Consider the following 19727-nt stretch of genomic DNA (forward strand, 5'->3'; position numbering starts at 1 on the left):
CCTTTCCCTTTTCTACTTCTTTTCCCCTATTCCTCAAAAAATGAGTGGTTGAACTATCCAGGTGATCTCTGCCGCTTACCTGCTATTATTGATTATTGTCCTTTTTCCTCCTTCTCCCCTTCCCCCCTTCCCCCCCTTCTCCCTCTCTCCTTCTACTACAGCTTCCCTCTCGCTCCAGGCACAAGCGGCAGCCCAGGTCTCCAGGACCCCGACAGCTTACAGCTAACACACAGCCCGAAACTCGTTGAGAACGAGAGCTCATTCTACCTTTAGCGTCCAGCGTCCTTCCACCAATAAAGTTTTATTGAACCAGTACGGGGGGGCGGGGAAAAGGCGCCCGTCAGTCTTCTCCCTGCAACCAATCAGAGAGTAGGATGCCTGTGTTCCCTCACTGGAGCTTCAGTGGTCGGAGAGCCGGGCCGGCACGTCCCACCCGAAACCTGCGTCTAGGAGCGGACGTACGGTCGGAAGCCGGCCATAGAGTTTAGTAGCTAGAGCGACTCTGGAGGAGGTGGCAGGAAAGGCTCGGAACAGCTGCCGGAGGTGACGGAGCCGCGGTCCCCGCCCGGTGGCTGTAAGACGAAGCTTCCAGGTAGCGGCCCACAGAATCTTAACAAGAGTACGACGGGCAGTCGGCCGGAGCTTACGGTCCCAGGGCGGCCTCTTTAAGGAGGGGCGGAGCCCCGCGTAAGGGGCGTGGGGGTGAGGTCACGTGGTTGGGGGGCATGTGTTGGGCACCAGAGAACCGAGGAATTTTCGTTGTTGGGGTGGACACCGTGTGACACTCCTTCCCCCACTGCATCTTGTGCCTTGGGGTTCAGTGGTGGGCATGTGGTGAGCCTTGGGGTTAGGCCCGGGGGTCGGGGGAGAAGGTAGGTGTGGCATCCCTATCTCATCCTTGCTTCTATCGAAATGACCAGCTTTAGGATTCCTTGGTCCCAGTTCTAACCATCCCATCTCTGACTCCTCACTGTAGAAGCGATTCAGTGCCTCTGCAATTCAGCACCCCCTCCCCGCCCTGCCTTGCGCTTCCCGTCCTATCAGCGTTCAGAGACCTCCAGCTTCACATCCTTTTTCCTTGCAGCTCCAGACATCCTGAGCCCAGCTGCCCCCAGCTCAGTGAAGCCATGAGTGGGGAGGTGAAGGTGACAGGGCAGAACCAGGAGCAATTTCTGCTTCTGGCCAAGTCAGCCAAGGGGGCAGCATTGGCCACACTCATCCACCAGGTGTTGGAGGCCCCTGGTGTCTACGTGTTTGGGGAACTGCTGGATATGCCCAATGTTAGAGAGGTGGGTTCCTGGCCTTAATAGCTCACAGCGAAACTTGGGGCTAAAAGTTTGAGAATGGGCGGGTAAGGCTCATTTTGCAACTATATAACCATTCAGTTGAATAAGAATATGATGATGCTAGCAGCTTGCAAAAGTAGGTAAGCAGCTTCCCTTTAGAGATGAAGGATCTGAAAAATCCAGTATTTTTCACTTTTAAGCAAAAGAGCATGTGATTCATAATGGGAGACCTGAGTTCCAGCCCGTCTCCACCAATGTAGTATCTCTTAATAATTATATAACGTTGATCACAAATGGAGATGATGTTGCCTTCCTCACCGTTAATGTGAGAATCAAGTGAGATGATGGGACGGTGTAAAGCCTGGTACAAATGGGAGGAGTGAACGTGTTAAATTACTGTGCCCTCTTCTCCCTCCGTTGCACCATATGCTATTCATTTAAGGTAGGTAAGGTAGAAGGTGTCTTTTCTCCCAAAGACATGGCAAGTTGCTTGGAACACAGTGGCAGAGTTAAGAGTTTAAAGAATGACTAAAGATATATGACATCGTCCAAGTCCTGAGATGCTATGACAGCGGGCCAACTGAACCAAGTTTTTGAAGGCCTATGATTGAGTCAATGGATTTAGCCTTTTTGGATCAGAGAAAACTCTGTTACCTTCTTTCCTTGCTTTCCTGTGCAGTGGAAGAAGTATTTATTGAATGCCTGTTTAGCACTCTGCTAGTTGTCTGGGAATACCAGAAAAGTACAAGACAGTGCTTACCCTTCTGAAGCTTAAATTCCAGTTGAAGAGATAGGATGAACGGATATAACTCTATAAGTCATTCATTTAGCAAGTATTTATTGTGAGATCCAACTACATGCATAACTATGCTAGATCCTGAGTGGAATACCAGAGATCGAGTCTATAATCTTGTTGACAAGAAAGGTACTGTTAGGTAACAAGGTTAGGTGGAGATTGATTGATGAAGTGCCAGTGATAGGAGGAGAGGCAATCTGGGTGGGCTGGATTGGGTGATGCAAGCCTCCCGGGTGAGGTGGGTCCAAAGCAGAGGCCACAAATTCAGATGGCTGCCTAGGCCATGCAGCTGTCAGAGATGAGTGAGGCTGAGGCAGGAGTCTTTGGTGAACTGGGGAGTACAGCCGACTGTTGAAAGACATTCTCAGAAATACTAAGCATGCTCTGAGGGCCAGACAACACAATTTGCAGTGTCTAGTGTGTGTCTGTTAAGTAGTGGGCACGTTCAATATTTTTAGCCCTGAATTTGGGGTAGGTATTGGATAGCGGATGGAGGAAGAGGGCATTGTGGATTGGGGGAATAGCCAAAAAAAGGCCTGGAGGTGGAAACAAGACCTTCCTAAGGGGAGTATGGTCAGAGAGGCAGAGAGTTCCTTTTGGTAAGTGGGAGAGCTAGCATTAGAGGGGAAAGAGAGGACCTGAAAATGGAGTTTAAAACAGGGTAAGGCTGAGAGGGTGGAGAGGGAGGCCCTTCCTGTCACTTCTCTTTCCTCATATTCTTGCAGCTGGCTGAGAGTGACTTTGCTTCCACATTTCGGCTGCTCACGGTGTTTGCTTATGGGACATATGCTGACTACCTAGGTAACTGGAGGGCTGGACTGGAGCTCTGGAGTAGTGGAGATGGGAGAAGGGCAATTTCTGGAGGAACTTAGTTGGAAGAAATTCCTGGGATACCTCATTTGGTTGGATCCCCTAGGTGTACAGGGCCAGGGTCAAGACCTGGATTGACATAGAAACCACCTCCCCCAACAAAAAAAAAAGCAAGGGATGGTGGTTAGGGCTTCCCACAAACTGAAATCAGAATTCCCTGCACTTTGTCCTTTTTTCCCAGCTGAAGCCCGGAATCTTCCCCCACTCACAGAGGCCCAGAAGAATAAGCTTCGACACCTATCAGTTGTCACCCTGGCTGCCAAAGTCAAGGTGAGTGGCAGTTGCCCCAGCCCTGAGCCAAAGAGGTATAGAACATTCTTCTGTATGCTCCTTCATAAGGGCCCATTGGCAGGGAATTTACACTGAGACAACTTTTGACCCAACTGTTGCTTCTTCCTGCCCCTCCCCTGAGGTCTGTATCTAAACTCTGTTACCTGCAGTTTTTTAGGCAGAACATTGTTCTCTTAGTTTTCTGCTTTATTTTTCAATCAGTTTAAGTCCTGAGTAAAATGTCATTTGTGTTTTTGGTCAACATAGCAACTAGGGTGTTCACTGTGTTCAACAATTACCCTTTTTCCATGATGTAAAGTCCCATGTAAACAAAGCCTCAGAGCTGGGAACAGGTGCTCTCTTCTGATGAAGTACTAGGCTTCTGTTTTTTAGAATGAGAAATATCTAACTTAGAGGTATCTCTGTACTCCTTTTAGGCTCAGTTTTTATTGATCTTTTTTCCTTGTCAGTCTGTACTCTTCCGCTTGTTGCTTGACTCTGTCCCTTAGTTTTCATGATTTTACTTAAATCGGGCTCTCTTTTGTGAGATGCCTCAAACAGGATGCCTCTTTGGAATTTGGTAGAGTATAAATGATAAAGAGAGTATACTCCAGATCTCTCCCACTACCGCATATTCCCATTATGTCAAGCTGACCGTGACCGAGGGCTATGTGATAGCCTGAGCTATGGCTGAAGGGATGACAGTTAGATGTCACTTTCTCCCTCTGTGGTATGGGAGTAGGGGTGGTAGGGGAGTGTAAGTCTTGTATTTTGTTTTTTATAATTGTCCTTCTCACACGGGAGAAAGATGTGGCAGTCTGCTTTCATAAAGATTACAGCCTTGGAAACCCTATGGGGCAGTTCTTCACTGTCCTATAGGGTTGCTATGAGTCAGAATCAAATCAGTGACAGTGGGTTTGGTTTTTTGGTTTTGGTCCTTCTCATGATGTTATTTTTTGGGGGGGGTGGGGGGTGGGGCAGATACTTTCATTTATATTGCCTTAGATCCAGCCTTTTAGAGGATGTGATTTAGGAATAAGGAGTGGAGGGAAGGCGGGTTTGGGCAGGCAAAGAGGAAGAAAGAGGATTGTTAGAGGCCCTTCTCTGCTGCGGAACCTTGAGAACCCTGGCCTGACCTACCTGGTTTTCAGTGTATCCCATATGCAGTGTTGCTGGAGGCCCTTGCCCTGCATAACGTGCGGCAGCTGGAAGACCTGGTGATCGAGGCTGTGTATGCCGATGTGCTTCGTGGCTCCCTGGACCAGCGCAATCAACAACTGGAGGTTGACTACAGCATTGGGCGGGACATCCAGCGCCAAGATCTAAGTGCCATTGCTCGAACCCTGCAGGAGTGGTGAGACCTGTCTCCTGGCACTGCTTCTTTTCTTCTTACTCCAAGAAGGAGAGAGGTGCTTCAGAGGGGGTTGGGCTGGGCTGCAGAGGTGGTGCCCAAGAGAATGAAGGGAAATGAGCTCCTTCCTCCAAAGGCTTCAGAGGGAAGAAGGGAGTGGAGGCCCTGGGAGGCAGGAGGTAATGTCCTTGGTGTAGTAACTGGGGAAAGGAGAAGGGGATGGTCCCTTAGAGAGGATCCTTATGGGAGGTTGATCACCTTTCCTAGGTTAGATTCAACCCATTGGTCTGTAGCCAGCACTGTCCATGGACTGTCAGCCTCTCCCCCTTCTGTTTCTCCGTTTGAGTCCTTGTCTAACTTCAGTGTCTTTATTCATTAATATACCTCCTTTTTCTCTTTAGCATGTTTTACCTCACTTTGTTTTCAGTTCTTACTCCCGTCTTTTGCATCATTCCAGGCACTTCCTTATCCCTCTCTGATTCTACCTGAATGTCATCGGGCTGCTGGGGTATAGTTGCTGGTAGTTTTCAGGTGCCCTGGTGAGGGTTCCTAACTCAGACAAGGGCTTGGATGCCAGGATCATCTAGGGTTCTTTTTGAGTCTGTCTTTCATGAGTGTGTGATCACAGCCCTCTTCTGCTGACGCTTCTCATCTTTCCCAATCCCTGCAGGTGTGTGGGCTGTGAGGTTGTGCTGTCAGGCATCGAGGAGCAAGTGAGCCGGGCCAACCAGCACAAGGAGCAGCAGCTGGGCCTAAAGCAGCAGATTGAGAGTGAGGTGAGCAGGCAGGGGATCAGGAGGGAAAGCTCCTTTAGCCTGGGCCATTTGTTGTGTGCAGAGGGGTTTGGACAGTGGCTGTAGCAGAGAAACAAGTGGGCAGAGGCTGTCAGGTTCTGAACCTTCCTTTACTATTACCCATTCCTTTCTTCTGGTAGGTTGCCAACCTTAAGAAAACCATTAAAGTTACAACAGCAGCAGCAGCCGCAGCCACATCTCAGGACCCTGAACAACACCTGACTGAGCTGAGGGAACCAGTTCCTGGCACCAACCAGCGCCAGCCCAGCAAGAAAGGCTCGAAGGGCAAGGGGTGAGCCAGTGTGGTAGGAACTGCTTGCTTCTGGAGTGCCCCACTTTTACCTCAGGAACCTGGCTGCCCTCACTTCCTTTAGTCATTTGCACAGGGCTAGGGAGTGGGGGAGCCTTCGTGGGGTTAGGGATTTCCTGCATCATCTGTTTCTCTTCCCCTTGCCAGGCTCCGAGGGAGCGCCAAGATTTGGTCCAAGTCGAACTGAAGGGGGACTACCATTTCTTTCCTGGGGATGTGGGGTCCTGGCTGCCTGCCTGCCCCTTAGGAGTCCTCAGAGAGCCTTCCTGTGCCCCTGGCCAGCTGATTATCCTAAATTCAGCATTCACTTCCCTTCTTCTCGCCCCCACTCCCAAGCATAGATCACACCTCTCTAGGGAGGAGGTGAGTACAGGTCATGTTTTTGTTGATACTTTTTGCTTTGTGTGACTTTCTAATGTGTTCTCATATCCCCCACCCCCTCCCTACCATGCCCTCTCCCCTCTTTTAAGAGCTTAGCGTCTACCCCTGTCTATTACATCTCTCATTGAGTAGGTGTCCAGCATAACCCACCGGTGGTGTTCTCCTCCTACCCCTAACCTTGCATGCCTGATCCCCAGTTCCCATTCCCTACCCCTGTCCTATTTGGGCAGCATCTGAAGAGCCATAGGGCCCTCACCTTTACTCCCACCATCAGAGTTCTGGGAGCCAGTCTGCCATCCAAGGAGTCACTGGACACTTTTATCCTAGAATCTGGTCACACTACAGTTGTTTCCTTTCTTCTCTCTTCCTCTTGGGCCCTGGGAGTACTGCTGCTTCAGTGTCCCAGAGCCCAAGAAGGGTAGATGTTTCTCGAGATGTTGAGAGATGGCTCTGTCTTGGCCCTGGCTATCTTAGAACGCCTGATAGCATTCCTGGAAGGATTTGTATTTCTTTTTGTGAGTTTGGTGGGGAAGGTAAGGGCATATAGATTGTATAAAAAAAAGTATATATACGTATGTCTATATATAACATGACACAGAAATAAATCTATGAGGAATCTATCTACAAACATGCCCTGAACTGGGTATCTTCTGTGTGATATTTGTGGATGGGAAGAAGAGCCATTCCCAGTCCATTGTAAAGCAAAATCCTGGAAGAGGAAGAGACCACATATTGTGTGATGAGTCCTAGCTTAGGATCCAGGAGGCGTAGATTCTGGGCTGTGTGACTTCGGACAAGTTGCTCAGTATCTTATCATCCATCCATCCATCCATCCATTCATTAGCAATGAATATTTACTGCATACCAGCATGTGATAGGGACCGAATATGTAAAATGATACTCACCATCCCTACTCTCAAGGAACTTTAGTTCAGCTTGTTTTCTTCTACTTGATAGAATTATAAGGGGAAGAGTTGGTGATAAATGTAAGTTTTCACATCAAAACCGTACAGAGCTGTCCAATCTGAAGCAGGAAGCAGCAGTCATTCTCTTGTCCTCTGTCTAAAGCAGAGCATCCCCTGAGCAGTGTGCTGGGAGGAGTGGTCTCCTTGGCCCAGTGTACTGCTGTGCACCAGGGAAGCTCTAGTTTAAGGGACAGTTGAGCCCCCACGTGTGCGTGAAGCTGTTGCCCCCTGAGAGTCCCAGTGTGGACTGGGCTGCTCTCCTCAGCCTGTGCTATTTCCGAGGTGTAGATTTTAGGACAGGCTGGTGCAGTGATTAAGATCTTGGCTGCTAACCAAAAAAAGATCAGCAGTTCAAATCTACCAGCCACTCCTTGGAAACCCTATGGGGCAGTTCTACTCTGTCCTATAGGGTCAGTATGAGTCTGCATCGACTCAGCGGCACACAACAGCAACAACACTCTTCACTAGTACTAAAGGTTTTCAGTCATGGAAATAAAAAGGGGGCTGAGTGAGTCTGTTGTCTTGAGGGGACAACACAGACTTAATGGGACCAGTACAATGAGCCCTATTTCTGGAGTTGACACTCTTGGCTTCTCATCTTAGCTTTGCCCTAGACATGCTTATTGGGCCTATTGGGTCTTGATTCTCAGTCTCCACCTCCGAAATAAACCCCTTCTTCCTTCCACACTTTCCAGTCTGTAGAAGTTGCTAATTCCTGGTGCTTTGAGCCTGCCCCTGCCCCAGTTTTCCTTTTAAACTTAGTATCTCTTTTTCCTGTAAGCTTGGAGGAAATCACTGGTCCCAGCTAGTGGTCCTATAACTTCCTAGATCTCTCTAGTTCTAGCCTTCAGTGAATGGCTCTAAAGTCTAATATGGGCTGGGCAGGGACTGCCTGGCTTCACACCTGAAAGGGGGGAAGGGGGAGCATTCATATCCTCAGGGACATGGAAATGCAGGTTATCTGTCTTTGATTTACAGAGAAGGGGCTCTTGGCTACAAAGGCATGGGTAGGGGAGTAGATTAGTTGGAAAATATTGAGGGTTCAGTTTTTTCCATGATATTTGGTTCAATATTTAGAAATTCTGTATATAATGAAGCCAAGGGCACCAGGAGAATATTCCCTACCAAGAACTCATATCACTCACTTGCACACTCACACACATGCTGGTCCCCACGGTAGGGCAATCTTAGATGACTTTAAGACTTGACCACTAGGATAACTTGCTTCTGTGAGAGTTCGTAGTTCAGGCAGATGAATGGATGACACTTAAAAAGTTAAAAGTATCTGAAGCTAAAAATGATAATTGGACCCGGGCACATCTTTAAGCACAAGAAGAGCAGAGACAATGTTGAAGTATTTCATGATGTTCTGTTATAGATGGATTAGAAATTCCTTATTTAGGTGAATTTCCTAATATGGATGGGTAGAAGGGAGTTCAGAGGGGCATGTTGGAGGCTAGGGCTGGGCAGCAGAGAGCCAGTTAGACAGTGTATTAGTTATGTAAGAAATTATCCTAAAACTTACTTGCTCAAAAAAAAACAGTTATTATCTCACAGTTTCTGTGGGTCAGGAATCTAAGCACAACTTATCTAAGGCTTCTGCTTCAGGATCTCATAAGGCTACAATCAAGATGTTGGCTAGGGCCATAATCATCTCAGAGTTCAAATGAGGAAGAATTTGCTTCCAAACTCAGTGGTTGTCTGCAGGATTCATTACTTCATGGGTGGTTGGATTTAGGGCCTCATTTCTTTGCTGACTGTTGGCTGTAGGCTGCCCAGGCCCTCTCCATCAGAGCAAGAGCCAGAGAGACAACACCAGCAAGATGAAAGTCATAGTCTTGTAACCTAGTCACAGATGTGACATCCTACACTTCTATGAGAAGCATGTCACCAGGTCCAGTTTACACTGAAGGGGAGGGGATTACACAAGGGTGACTACCAGAAGGCAGGATCATTGGAAGCTATGTCATAAGTTTCCTACTACAGGCAGTGTTTATATGGGCCACAGCATTAGAATCATCACGGGAGCTTTTGAAATGGATATTTGTAGACCCGCTCACCACTTCAAAAAAAATCAAGTTGCCTCAAGTCAATTCTGACTCACAGTGACCCTTTAGGTCAGAGAAGAACTGCCTCATAGGGTTTCCAAGAAGCAGCTGGTGGATTTGAACTGCTGACCTTTTGGTTAGCAGCCGAGCTCTTAACCACTGCGCCACCAGGGCTCTTAGCAAATTAGAATAACCGGGAGGGGTGGACTGGAAGTTTGCCCTCACTGATTCAGCTCTGAGCTGTGAAGCCCCAGGTACATAAGCAAAGTTGCCCAGATTAGTTTCAACTTGGATCAGCTGTAAAGGCTTTTACTGTGGGGCTTTGGATGACAGGTAATATAGGGCCCAGGATCACCGTATGGGACAGGATGAGCAGTGTTGAAACACTGAGTACAAGGCAAGAGAGCAAGAGAGAGGACTTGTCCTGGCCTTTGAGTTCTTCTTAAATACATGGTTATAAAATTAATAGTGTGGTAAGTGCTGTGAAGTATAGGGTGACATGAAAGCATATAACAGGGGATCTAACCTTGCTTGAGAGTTAGGAAAGTCTTCTCCAAGGATATGACGTTTAAACCAAAAGTAGAAGCCAAAGTAGGAGTTAGTCTGATAAAGAGAAGGGAGAATAAGCATCTTGGGTGGGAGGAGTAGTGAAGGCCTGGAGACAGAAGGACTTTATCCTGTGCCCCACTGTTCTTCCCTAATATGAAATACATAATTTTGGGGATGGGACAGGGAATGCAATCCTATAATTTAATTTATTGTTCATTCACCTTTTCAATCAGTCAGTCTATCTTGACTAATAAATAAATTAGTACTCTGCAGCTGGGGAGAGATGTTAATACTTGGTTTAGAATGAAGAACTCAAGATGAGAGCTGAGTGTTAAACCTCCAAAGTGTCTTTAAAGGGATCTCAGAGAAACCTACACTACAGCCATAGCTAATGGCTAGCACTTAGGGTTCCTGGATGCTAAGTCTCTTAAATTAAACTATAGATAACCTTCTAAATCTTTGTATGCATAATTGGATATTTACAGATATACTCATTTAAAATATACTGGGGATATATTTATTTACATAAGGAAAAGTCTGAAATAATATAAATCAATGTTTATGCTATACTTTCTGGGCATTGGCGTTTTGGATGATTTTTGTCTATTTGCATATCTTCTAATTTTTTTAGAATAATTGCTAATAATAATAAAAGCTGTGCTTACTATGATCAGGCACTGTTCTAAGTGCTTCATGCATGTTTTACATGCATTCAGTGTATAAACTAGTCCTTACAAATTCTCTGAGGTTGATACTGACATTATTCTCTTCTAAGTGTGACAAAATAGAGAAGTTATGTAATTTCTTATTCTGGGGTCACATGGATAATAAGTAGAAGAGCTGAGATTCAAACCCAGGCATGCATATAAGTGTTCCAATTCTGAGGAAAAAGGAGTAGGCCTACACCATTGTGAGTCTTCCATGTTCCTGGACGGAATGCATGGAGCAGCTATCTGAGACCTCTGAAAAGTAACTAGTAATGGGGGGCAGGGAGAAACCCATCCTGGACACAAGGCAGCCTAAAACATGAAAGTGCACACCAGGTGCAAACTGAAAAAGCTCCAAAGAAAACCCTTTTTTTTAGGTCTGAGGAGCAGGAAAGGGCTCCTAAGGGCCAGAAAGTGGGGGAAATCTCTCCCTTTTCCCCCTTCTTCCTCAAGCCTCAGGCAATATCACGTTGACACAGTGACAGCAACACTGTCTGGGCAGGGGCTTAAAACTCCGAGGGAGGAGAACCCTTCTCTCTGATTAGAAGTTGTGGTCCCAAGAGTGTGGACCACAACTCTGCTTTTTCTTTTTCTCACTCTGTTCTCTTAATGCTTGACCGTGGACAAAACACATAGTGGGAAGTGCTCAGCAGAATAGGGAAACTGAAAGCCCCAACTTTCTGGCCACAGGACTGGGAAAGAAGGCCTCAGGGAGCCAGAAAGTATCAGGGAGGTCGCAGAGAAGAGGGAAATCAAGAGGACAATCCCATAAAGTTGTGTATGAATTCTCAGGATGACCTCTGAGCTGTGCAAACATGGATCTGACCCTAGACAGCATACCTAAGGATCTGTGAACTGAACTACAGGGTAGATCACTGCCCAGGTCTCAGACTGGCCACTGGCCGCACATACAGGACTAATCCAAATAACATTGTAAACACTTTGAAAATTAAACTGACATTGGAACCATAATGCATAGAAGGCAGAACAGAACTTGCTACCTGAACCTAACCTGGCCGATTGCCTGCTAAAACAAAACAAAATAATCTACATTCTCTTAGGATTTTAACAAGACCCAGAGTCTCAACACATAATATTTAAAATATCCAGGATACAGTCTAAAATTACTCAGCATACAAAGAACTCTCGAGGTAAAAGACGACCTACTCCAAGATGACAGAGGTGTTAGAATTTAAAGCAAAGACTTCAAAGCAGATGCCCAGGTGCAGAAGAAGCCCATGCAGCAAGAAGAAAGGGAGGACACATTTGAACAAATGGAAAGATAGAAAGTCTCAGAAAAGAAATAGAAGTTATAAAGAAAAAAACAAATGTTGGAAATTTTAGAACTGAAAAAATACAGTAACCAAAATAAAAATTCACTGGATGGACTCAGTAGCAGAGTGGAAATGACAGAGGAAAGATTGAATTTAAAGACAGAACAATACAAATTATCCAATCTGAACAACAAAGAAAAAATATTTAAAAAAAATGAACAGAGCCTCAAGGACCTGTGGGACAACACCAAAAGGTCTAACGTTCAAGTCATCAGAGTCCCAGAAGGAGAGAAGAGTATGGAGAAAAAAAAAAATTTTTTTTCTTGGTAAGAAATCATGGCTGAAAACTTCCCAAATATGGCAGAAGACAAGCTTACAGATTCACGAAACTCAGTAGACAGCAAACAGAATAATAATAAGTGGAAGAGCTGAGATTCAAACCCAGGCATGCATATAACTGTTCCAATTCTGGGGAAAAAGGAGTAGGCCTACACCATTGTGAGTCTCCCATGTTCCTGGACAGAATGCGTGGAGCAGCTATCTGAGATAATCAAAAGAAATCCATGTCAAGACACATAAAGTGCTGAAAACTAAAGACAAAAAAGTCCTAAAAGCATCCAGAGAAAAACAATGCATTTTATATAGGGGAAAAATGACTTGAATGATTACAGATTTCTCATCAGAAACTATGAAAGCCAGAATGAAGTGGAGCATTTTTTTTTTTTTACACATATTGTTTTATGACATTGGTTAACAACCCCACGACATGTCAGCCTCAGCCCTCAAAGTAGAGCATTTTTAAAGTGCTGAAAGAAAAAAACCGCCAACCGAGAATTCTATATACAGTGAAAGTATCACTCAGGAATAAATGTGAAATAAAGATATTCTGAGGTGAAGGAAAGTTAAGAGAATTTGTCACCAACAGACCTGCTTTAAAATAAATGCTAAAGAAAGTTCTTCAGAAAGAAGGTAAGTGATACTAGGGGAAATTCAGAGTATCAGGAATGAAAAAAGCAACAGGAATTGTAATAGATTATTATTCTCCTCTTAAGTTCTGTAAATTGTGTATGACAATTGGAAGCAAAAATTATAATAAAAATGATGGAATTTTCAGTAATTGTAGATGTTATACATGGACAACTACACCATCAAGGAGAAAGGGTAAATGGACCTATGTATGGTGGTTAGTCACCTAGTGCTGCTATAACAGAAATACCACAAGTGGATGGCTTTAACAGGGAGAAATTTATTCTCTCACAGTCTAGTACGCTACAAGTCCAAATTCAGGGCATCAGCTCCAAAGAAAGCCTTTCTCTGTCAGCTCTGGAGGAAGGTCCTTGTCGTCAGTCTTCCCCTGGACTAGGAGCTTCTCCGCACAGGAACCCTGGGTCCAAAGGACACACTCTCCTCCCTGTGCTGTTTTCTTGGTGGTATGAGGTTCCTTATGTCTGTCTGCTCACTTCTGTCTTTTGTGTCTCAAAAGAGATTGGCTTAAGACACTATCTAATCTTGTAGATCTCATCAATACAACTACCACAAATCCATCATATTACATCATGGTAATAGAATGTACAACACATAGGGAAATCACATCAGATGACAAAAGGTAGGCAATCACACAATAGCGGGAATCATGACTTAGCCAAGTTGACATATTTTTGGGGGGCACAATTCAATCCATGACAGGTGGTAAAATTTCTACATTTCACTTGAAGTGATATATTCTGAATACACTGTGAAAAGTAAATATGTTGTAATTCCTAGAGCAGGGGTTAGTAAACCATAGTCTGTGGGCCAAATTCACTCCACTTATTTCTGGTTTTGTAAATAAAATTTTATTGGAACATGCTCATACCTCGTTTGTTTACATGTTGCCTATGGCTGTTTCTATGCTATACAGAGTTGACTGTTGGTACACTGTATGACCCAACATGTTTACTGTCTGGCCCTTTACAAAAAAAGCTTGCCAATCACTGCCCTAGAGCAACCACTTAAAAAAAAAAAAAAAAACTGTACAAAGAGATTTAGTAAAAAATTCAATAGATAAAGAAAAGTGGAACAATAACATTCAGATTACTGAGAGATGAGTTTTGCCCAAGCGGCAGAGCGGCTTACACAGCAGCCTGAACCTGTTGCAGAGCCTTCTCTTGTTCTGGGCCTCACTCAGAAGTAACAGTTTTTTGAGTCACTTGATAAATAGGCTGGAGTAGCACACCCAAATGAGGAATATGTTGCCTCCAAAATCCAAAGAGGCCCACTAGTCATGCCTCCTTTTTAGTTGTGGGAGGAGCCAGAAGTGATAATTCATATTTCACTTTAGAAGGAGTATCTTGACATGCCCCACACCATTGGACCCCTAGCAATTTTGCTGAGGTGGAAGGCACCTGAATTTATGTGGGATTAATTTCCCACCCTCTGGCACATAAATGTTTTACCAATAAGTCCAGAGTCATCAACACTTCTTCCTTACTAGGTCCAGTTAGTATAATATCATCAATGTAATGGACCAGTGTGACATCTTGTGGAAGGGAAAGGTGATTGAGGTCCCTGTAGACTAAATTATAACATAGGCTGGAGAATTGATATAGCTCTGAGGTAGGCACCTGAAGGTGTATTGCTGGCCTTGCCAGCTGAAGGCAAGCTGCTTCTGGTGATCCTTGGAAACATGTATGGAGAGAAAGGCATTTGCCAGATTAATAGCTGCATACTAGCTACCAGGAGATGTATTAATTTGCTCAAGCAGTGAAACCACATTTGGAACAGCAGCTGCAATTGGAGTCACCGCCTGGTTAGTTTTTCAATGATCCACTGTCATTTTCCAAGATCCATCTGTTTCTTGCACAGACCAAATAGGTGAGTTGAATGGTGATGTGGTGAGAGTCACCACTCCTGCATCCTTCAAGTCCTTGATGGTGGCAGTAATCTCTGCAATCCCTCCACGGTTATGGTATGGCTTTTGGTTTCCTATTTTCCTAGGTAGGGGCAATTCTAATGGCTTCCACTTGGCTTTTCCTACCATAATAGCCTTTACTCCACTTGTCAGGGATCTAGTGTGGGGGTTTTGCCAGTTGCTGAGTATATCTATTCCAATTATGCATTCTGGAACTGGGGAAATCACTACAGGATGGATTCGGGGACCCACTGTATCTACTGTGAGATAGACTTGAACTAATACTCCATAAATAACGTGACTTCCATATACCTTAGTCTTGGTACCAAATGTCTTAGGCTGGGTTCTCTAGAGAAGCAAAACCAGTAAAATGATTTTTCTTGGCTCTGAAGTCTACTTTATCTGATATTACTATAGCCACTTCAGCTTTCTTTTGATTAATGTTTGCATGGGAGATTTATAACAAGGAAATGGTTCATGCGTTTGTAGAGGCTGGAGTGTTCCAAGTCTGTGGATCAAGCTGGAGGCTTCTCCTGATTAATGTTGCCTCAGGTGCTGGTGAACCCAAAATCGGCAGGTCAGATAGCAGGGCGCTTGCTCACAGGCTACAAAGACCGACAAATCCCAAGATCGGCAGGTAAGCTGCTAGCTCAAGTCCCAAGAACTGGAGGTCAGATGAACAGGAGCCAGCTGCAGGATCCAGAGCGAGCAAAGGCCTGCAAGCCTTGCCAGAACATCCACCTATATTGGATGCAGGCCACACCCCCAAGGAAATTCCCTTTCAACTGATTGGCTACTCATAGCAGATCCCATTACAGAGGTGATCGCATATCAAATCTCATCATGGAGGTGATCACATCATCATAGAACTGCCAAACTACATCATAACTGCCAAACCACTGAGAATCATGGCCCAGCCAAGTTGACAAACAACCTTAACAATTACAGCCCTCAAAAATTCATGTCTTTGCCGCATGTAAAACCATTCATTCCATCATGTCATCCCAAAAGTCTTAACTCCAAGTCCAAAATCTCTTCTGCAAAATTCCTCTTCATCTATGAAATCTAGAATACAAGTTACCTGCTTCCAAAGTCCAATGGTGGAACAGGCACAAGGTAGACATTTCCATTACAACTGGGAGAAATTTGAGAGAAAGAAGAGATATCGGGCCCCAAGCAAGTCACCAGAACACATTACATTAGCTCTCAAGGCTTGAAAATAATCCTCTGTTCTCTGAGACCATGTAGGCAATGGTCCTGCTCTCCAGATTCTGAATGTTGGCCACACTGCCTGAGTTGTGTGTGGAGGCCCCCTTGGCCCTGAGCTTCACCTCAGCTTTCCAGGCCCACTGGGACAGCAACTGTGCTCCCTTGGATTTGGGTGGCCCCATTCTCCTAGTCTGAGTGGCAACCCTACCCCCTCGGCCTTGGAAGGCCCCCTTCTTCTGGCCTTTGGGTATGGCAGCCCCGCCTCCTCAGCTTTGGGCAGTGGATCTGGCCCCATCCCCCTGGCACTTGTGAACAGCAGCCCCACACTTCGGAAACAAGTTGTGAAGATCTGACTCTTTGAAACCTAGGAGGCTGTGGCTCACCCTTCTGGACCGAGCAGGCCGTGGTTCCACCCTTTGAGACCCCAGAGTTTGTGGCCCGACCCTTTGAGACTGAGGCAGCTCTGCTTCCTGTGTTCCTTGTCTCTTCAGCTTCTGCTTCCTTGTTCCTTGGCCTCTCTGCCCCTTGGGCCCTTGGGCCCTTGGGCTTCTTGGGCCTGCCCAGTGTCTGCCCTGCTCAGGTAAGTGTTCCAAAGCTCTTTAGTTCTACCAATAAGTGCCTGGAGGCATCCCACTCCACCAGTAAACCTCGGCTGGAAGGCACTCAGCTTTCTTGCTCCATGGGTCAGCAAGCCTAGCTCCACCGATAAGTGCCCAGAGTCACTTTACTCCATCAGAAAGCCTCCTACCCAAAGGCAATCAGCTCTCATGCTCCATGGGTTGGCTTCTGCACTGTATCATGCAAGTCTCCTGGTTCTGCTGCTGCCATTTCTCTGCTACTGCTTCTCATCATCTGCACCGTCTCTGGTGTTACAGCTCTGCTCACTTCCTTCTGAGCCCTCACCAGAATTGTCTTTGATGTTCATAATTCCACCAACAGTCTTTTCAAGAGAATCTAGGCTTTTACTATTAGGCACTTCAGAGTTCTTCCAGCCTCTACTCGATGACAGTTTCAAAACTGCTTCCACATTTTAGGTATCTGTTAGAGCAGCAGCCCACTCCTGTTACCAAAATCTGTCTTAGTATCTAGTGCTGCTATAACAGAAATAACACAAGTGACTGGCTTTAACAAACAGAAATTTATTCTCTCACAGGTTAGGAGGCTAGAAGTCTGAATTCAGGATGCCAGCTCCAGGAGAAGGCTTTCTTTCTCTTGTCAGCTCTGGGGAAGGTCTTTGTTATTAATCTTCCCCTGGTCTAGAAATTACTTAGCACAGGGACCTCAGGTCCAAAGGATGCACTCCACTCCTGGCTCTTCTTGCTTGGTGGTAATGAGGTCCCTGTCCTCTCTGCTCACTTTTGTCTTTTATATCTCAAAGAGATTGACTCAAAATACAACCTAATCCTGTAGATTGTGCCCTGCCTCATTAACATCATAGAGGTTAGGATTTACAACACATAGGATAATTACATCAGATTACAAAATGGAGGACAACCACACAATACTAGAAATCATGGACTAGTCAAGTTAACATACATTTTTGAGGGCACAATTCAATCCATAATGGTCTGCTTCTGTAAAGATTACAGCCTTGGAAACCTTATGGGGGAGTTCTACTCTGTCCTGTAGGGTCACTATGAGTCGGAATTGACTTGATGGCAACAGGTAAAGGAAGGCTGGAAAGAGGAAACAGAAATTACAAACAGGGAACAAACCAAAAACAAATAAAATGATAGACAAATCCAAACATATCAATAATTATAGTAAAGGTAAATGGCCTAAACATGACAATTAAAAGACAGAAATTATCAGAGTGGGTGACAAAAAAAAGATTATATGCTGTCTACCAAAAAAAAAAAAAAAAACACTTTAAATATAATATAGGTGGGTTAAAAGTAAAAGGATGGAAAAAGATACCCCATGCAAACATTAATCAAAAGAAAGCTGAAGTGGCTATAGTAATATCAGATAAAGTAGACTTCAGAGCCAAGAAAATTATCAAAGATAAAAAGGGACATTGCATAATGATAAACCCATTGCCATTGAGCCAATTCTGACTCATAGTGACCCTATAGAACAGAGTAGAACTGCCCCATAGGGTTTCCAAGGGTGTAATCTTTATGGAAGCAGACTGTCAAAACTCCTCTCTCAGTAATCAACAGAACAAGTAAACTGAAAATCAACTAGTATGTAGAAAAACTGAACAATGCCATCAACTAACAGGGTCTAATTGGCATTTATAGAATATTCTCCACAATACAAGAAGCTCTGGTGGTGCAGATGGTTAAGCACTGAGCTGCTAACTGAAAGATTGGTGGTTTAAATTCACTCAGTGGCTCTGTGGGAGAAAGACCTGATGATCTCCTTCCATAAAGATTGCATCTTGGAAACCCTATGGGGCAGTTCTATTCTGTCACATGAGGTTGTTATGAGTAAAAATCAATGTAATAGCACCTAACAACAACTCCACAACACAGAATACACAGTCTTTTCAAGTGCATATGGAACATTCACCAAAATAGATTATATCCTGGGTCATAAAATAAATCTCAACAAATTTAAAAGAATTGAAATATGTTTTCAGATCATAATAGAATTAAACTAGAAATCAACAACAGAAAGATAACAGGAAAATATTCAAACATTTGGAAACTAAACACACTTCTAAATAATGCATGGATCAAAGAGCAAGTATCAAGAAAAATTAGAAAATATTGTGAATTTAACAAAAATTAAAATATAAAATATCAAAATATGTGGGGTGCAACTAAAGCAACACTCAGAAGGAAACTTACAGCATCAAATGTTTATGTTAGAAAAGAAGAAATGTCTCAAGTGAACAATCTATGTCTCTACCTTAAGTAAGTAAATAAAGAAGAGTAAAATAAACCCAAAGCGAGCAGGAGGCAATAAATAATAATGATGAGAACAGAAATTAAGGAAATGTAAAACAGAAAACAATAGAGAAAATTAATAGAACCAAAAGTTGATTCTTTAAAATGAGCAATAAAATTGATAAGCTGCTAGCCGGACTGACAAAAAGAAAAGAAGACATTAAAAACCTACAGGTGAATTAATGCTTTCTTTCATTTTTCTTTCAGGAACAAGGCAAGTATGTTCATTCTCATCACCCCTATTCAACATCATCTTGGAAGCCATAGCCAATGAAATAAGACAAGAAAAATAAATAAATAAAAGGTATACAGATCAGAAAGGAAGAAATAAAACTCTCCCCCGTGGCACAGTGGTTAAGAGCTCAGCTGCTAACCGAAAGGTCGGCAGTTTGAATCCACCAGCTGCTCCTTGGAAACCCTGTGGGGCAGTTCTGTTCTGTCCTATAGGGTCCTATGAGTCGGGATTGACTCGACAGCAACATGTTTGGTTTCTTTTTTATTCTCAGAGAACAAGATAGCCTATATAGAAATCCCACAGAGTCTTGGAACTAATAAGTAAATTTATCAAGGTTGCAGGATAAAAGATCAGCACACGAAAGTCAATCATAATCTATATCACATAAAAAGCAATGAAACATAAAAAATAGCTTCTATAAATAAATAATTAGGTATAAATCTAATAAAACATATGAAGGATCTGTATATTGAAAAGTAGAAAATGCTGATGAAAGAGATCAAAGGAGACCTAAATAATTGGAGAGACATATCATATTCATATATTTTAAGACTTGATATGTTAAAGATGTCAGTTTTCCCCTAAGGTGATGTATAGGTTTAACAGAATTCCCATCAAATACCCAGAAGGATTTTTTGTAAATACAGACAAGCTAATTCTGAAATTTATATGAAAAGACAAAGGATCTCAAATAGCCCAAATAATTTTGAAGAACAAAGCTGGAGGGCTCATACTACCTTTTTTAAAATTATTATAAAACTACAAAAATAAAAACAGTATGGTATTGGTGAAAGGATAGATACATAGATCAATGGAACAGAATAGAGAGTCCAGAGATAGACCCACACAAATATGGCTAATTGATTTTTGACAAAGATGCAAGGGCAATTCAATGTAG

General features: G+C 44.0%; 1 protein-coding gene across 1 annotated transcript; it reads left to right on the forward strand.

The window, feature by feature from the left end:
• Window positions 1-485: 485 nt before the first annotated feature.
• COPS7A (COP9 signalosome subunit 7A) lies at window positions 486-18908 on the forward strand. The gene is made up of 9 exons (XM_023741500.1): window positions 486-592; window positions 1085-1289; window positions 2808-2883; window positions 3134-3222; window positions 4374-4576; window positions 5244-5349; window positions 5508-5659; window positions 5825-6040; window positions 18802-18908. Exons 2-8 carry the CDS (start codon window positions 1128-1130, stop codon window positions 5862-5864), a joined length of 828 nt encoding a protein of 275 aa, XP_023597268.1. The 5' UTR covers window positions 486-592; window positions 1085-1127; the 3' UTR covers window positions 5865-6040; window positions 18802-18908.
• The last annotated feature ends 819 nt before the right edge of the window (window positions 18909-19727 follow it).

This window comes from Trichechus manatus, unplaced genomic scaffold (assembly GCF_000243295.1).
Source record: "Trichechus manatus latirostris isolate Lorelei unplaced genomic scaffold, TriManLat1.0 scaffold00182, whole genome shotgun sequence".
Classification (NCBI taxonomy): domain Eukaryota; kingdom Metazoa; phylum Chordata; class Mammalia; order Sirenia; family Trichechidae; genus Trichechus; species Trichechus manatus.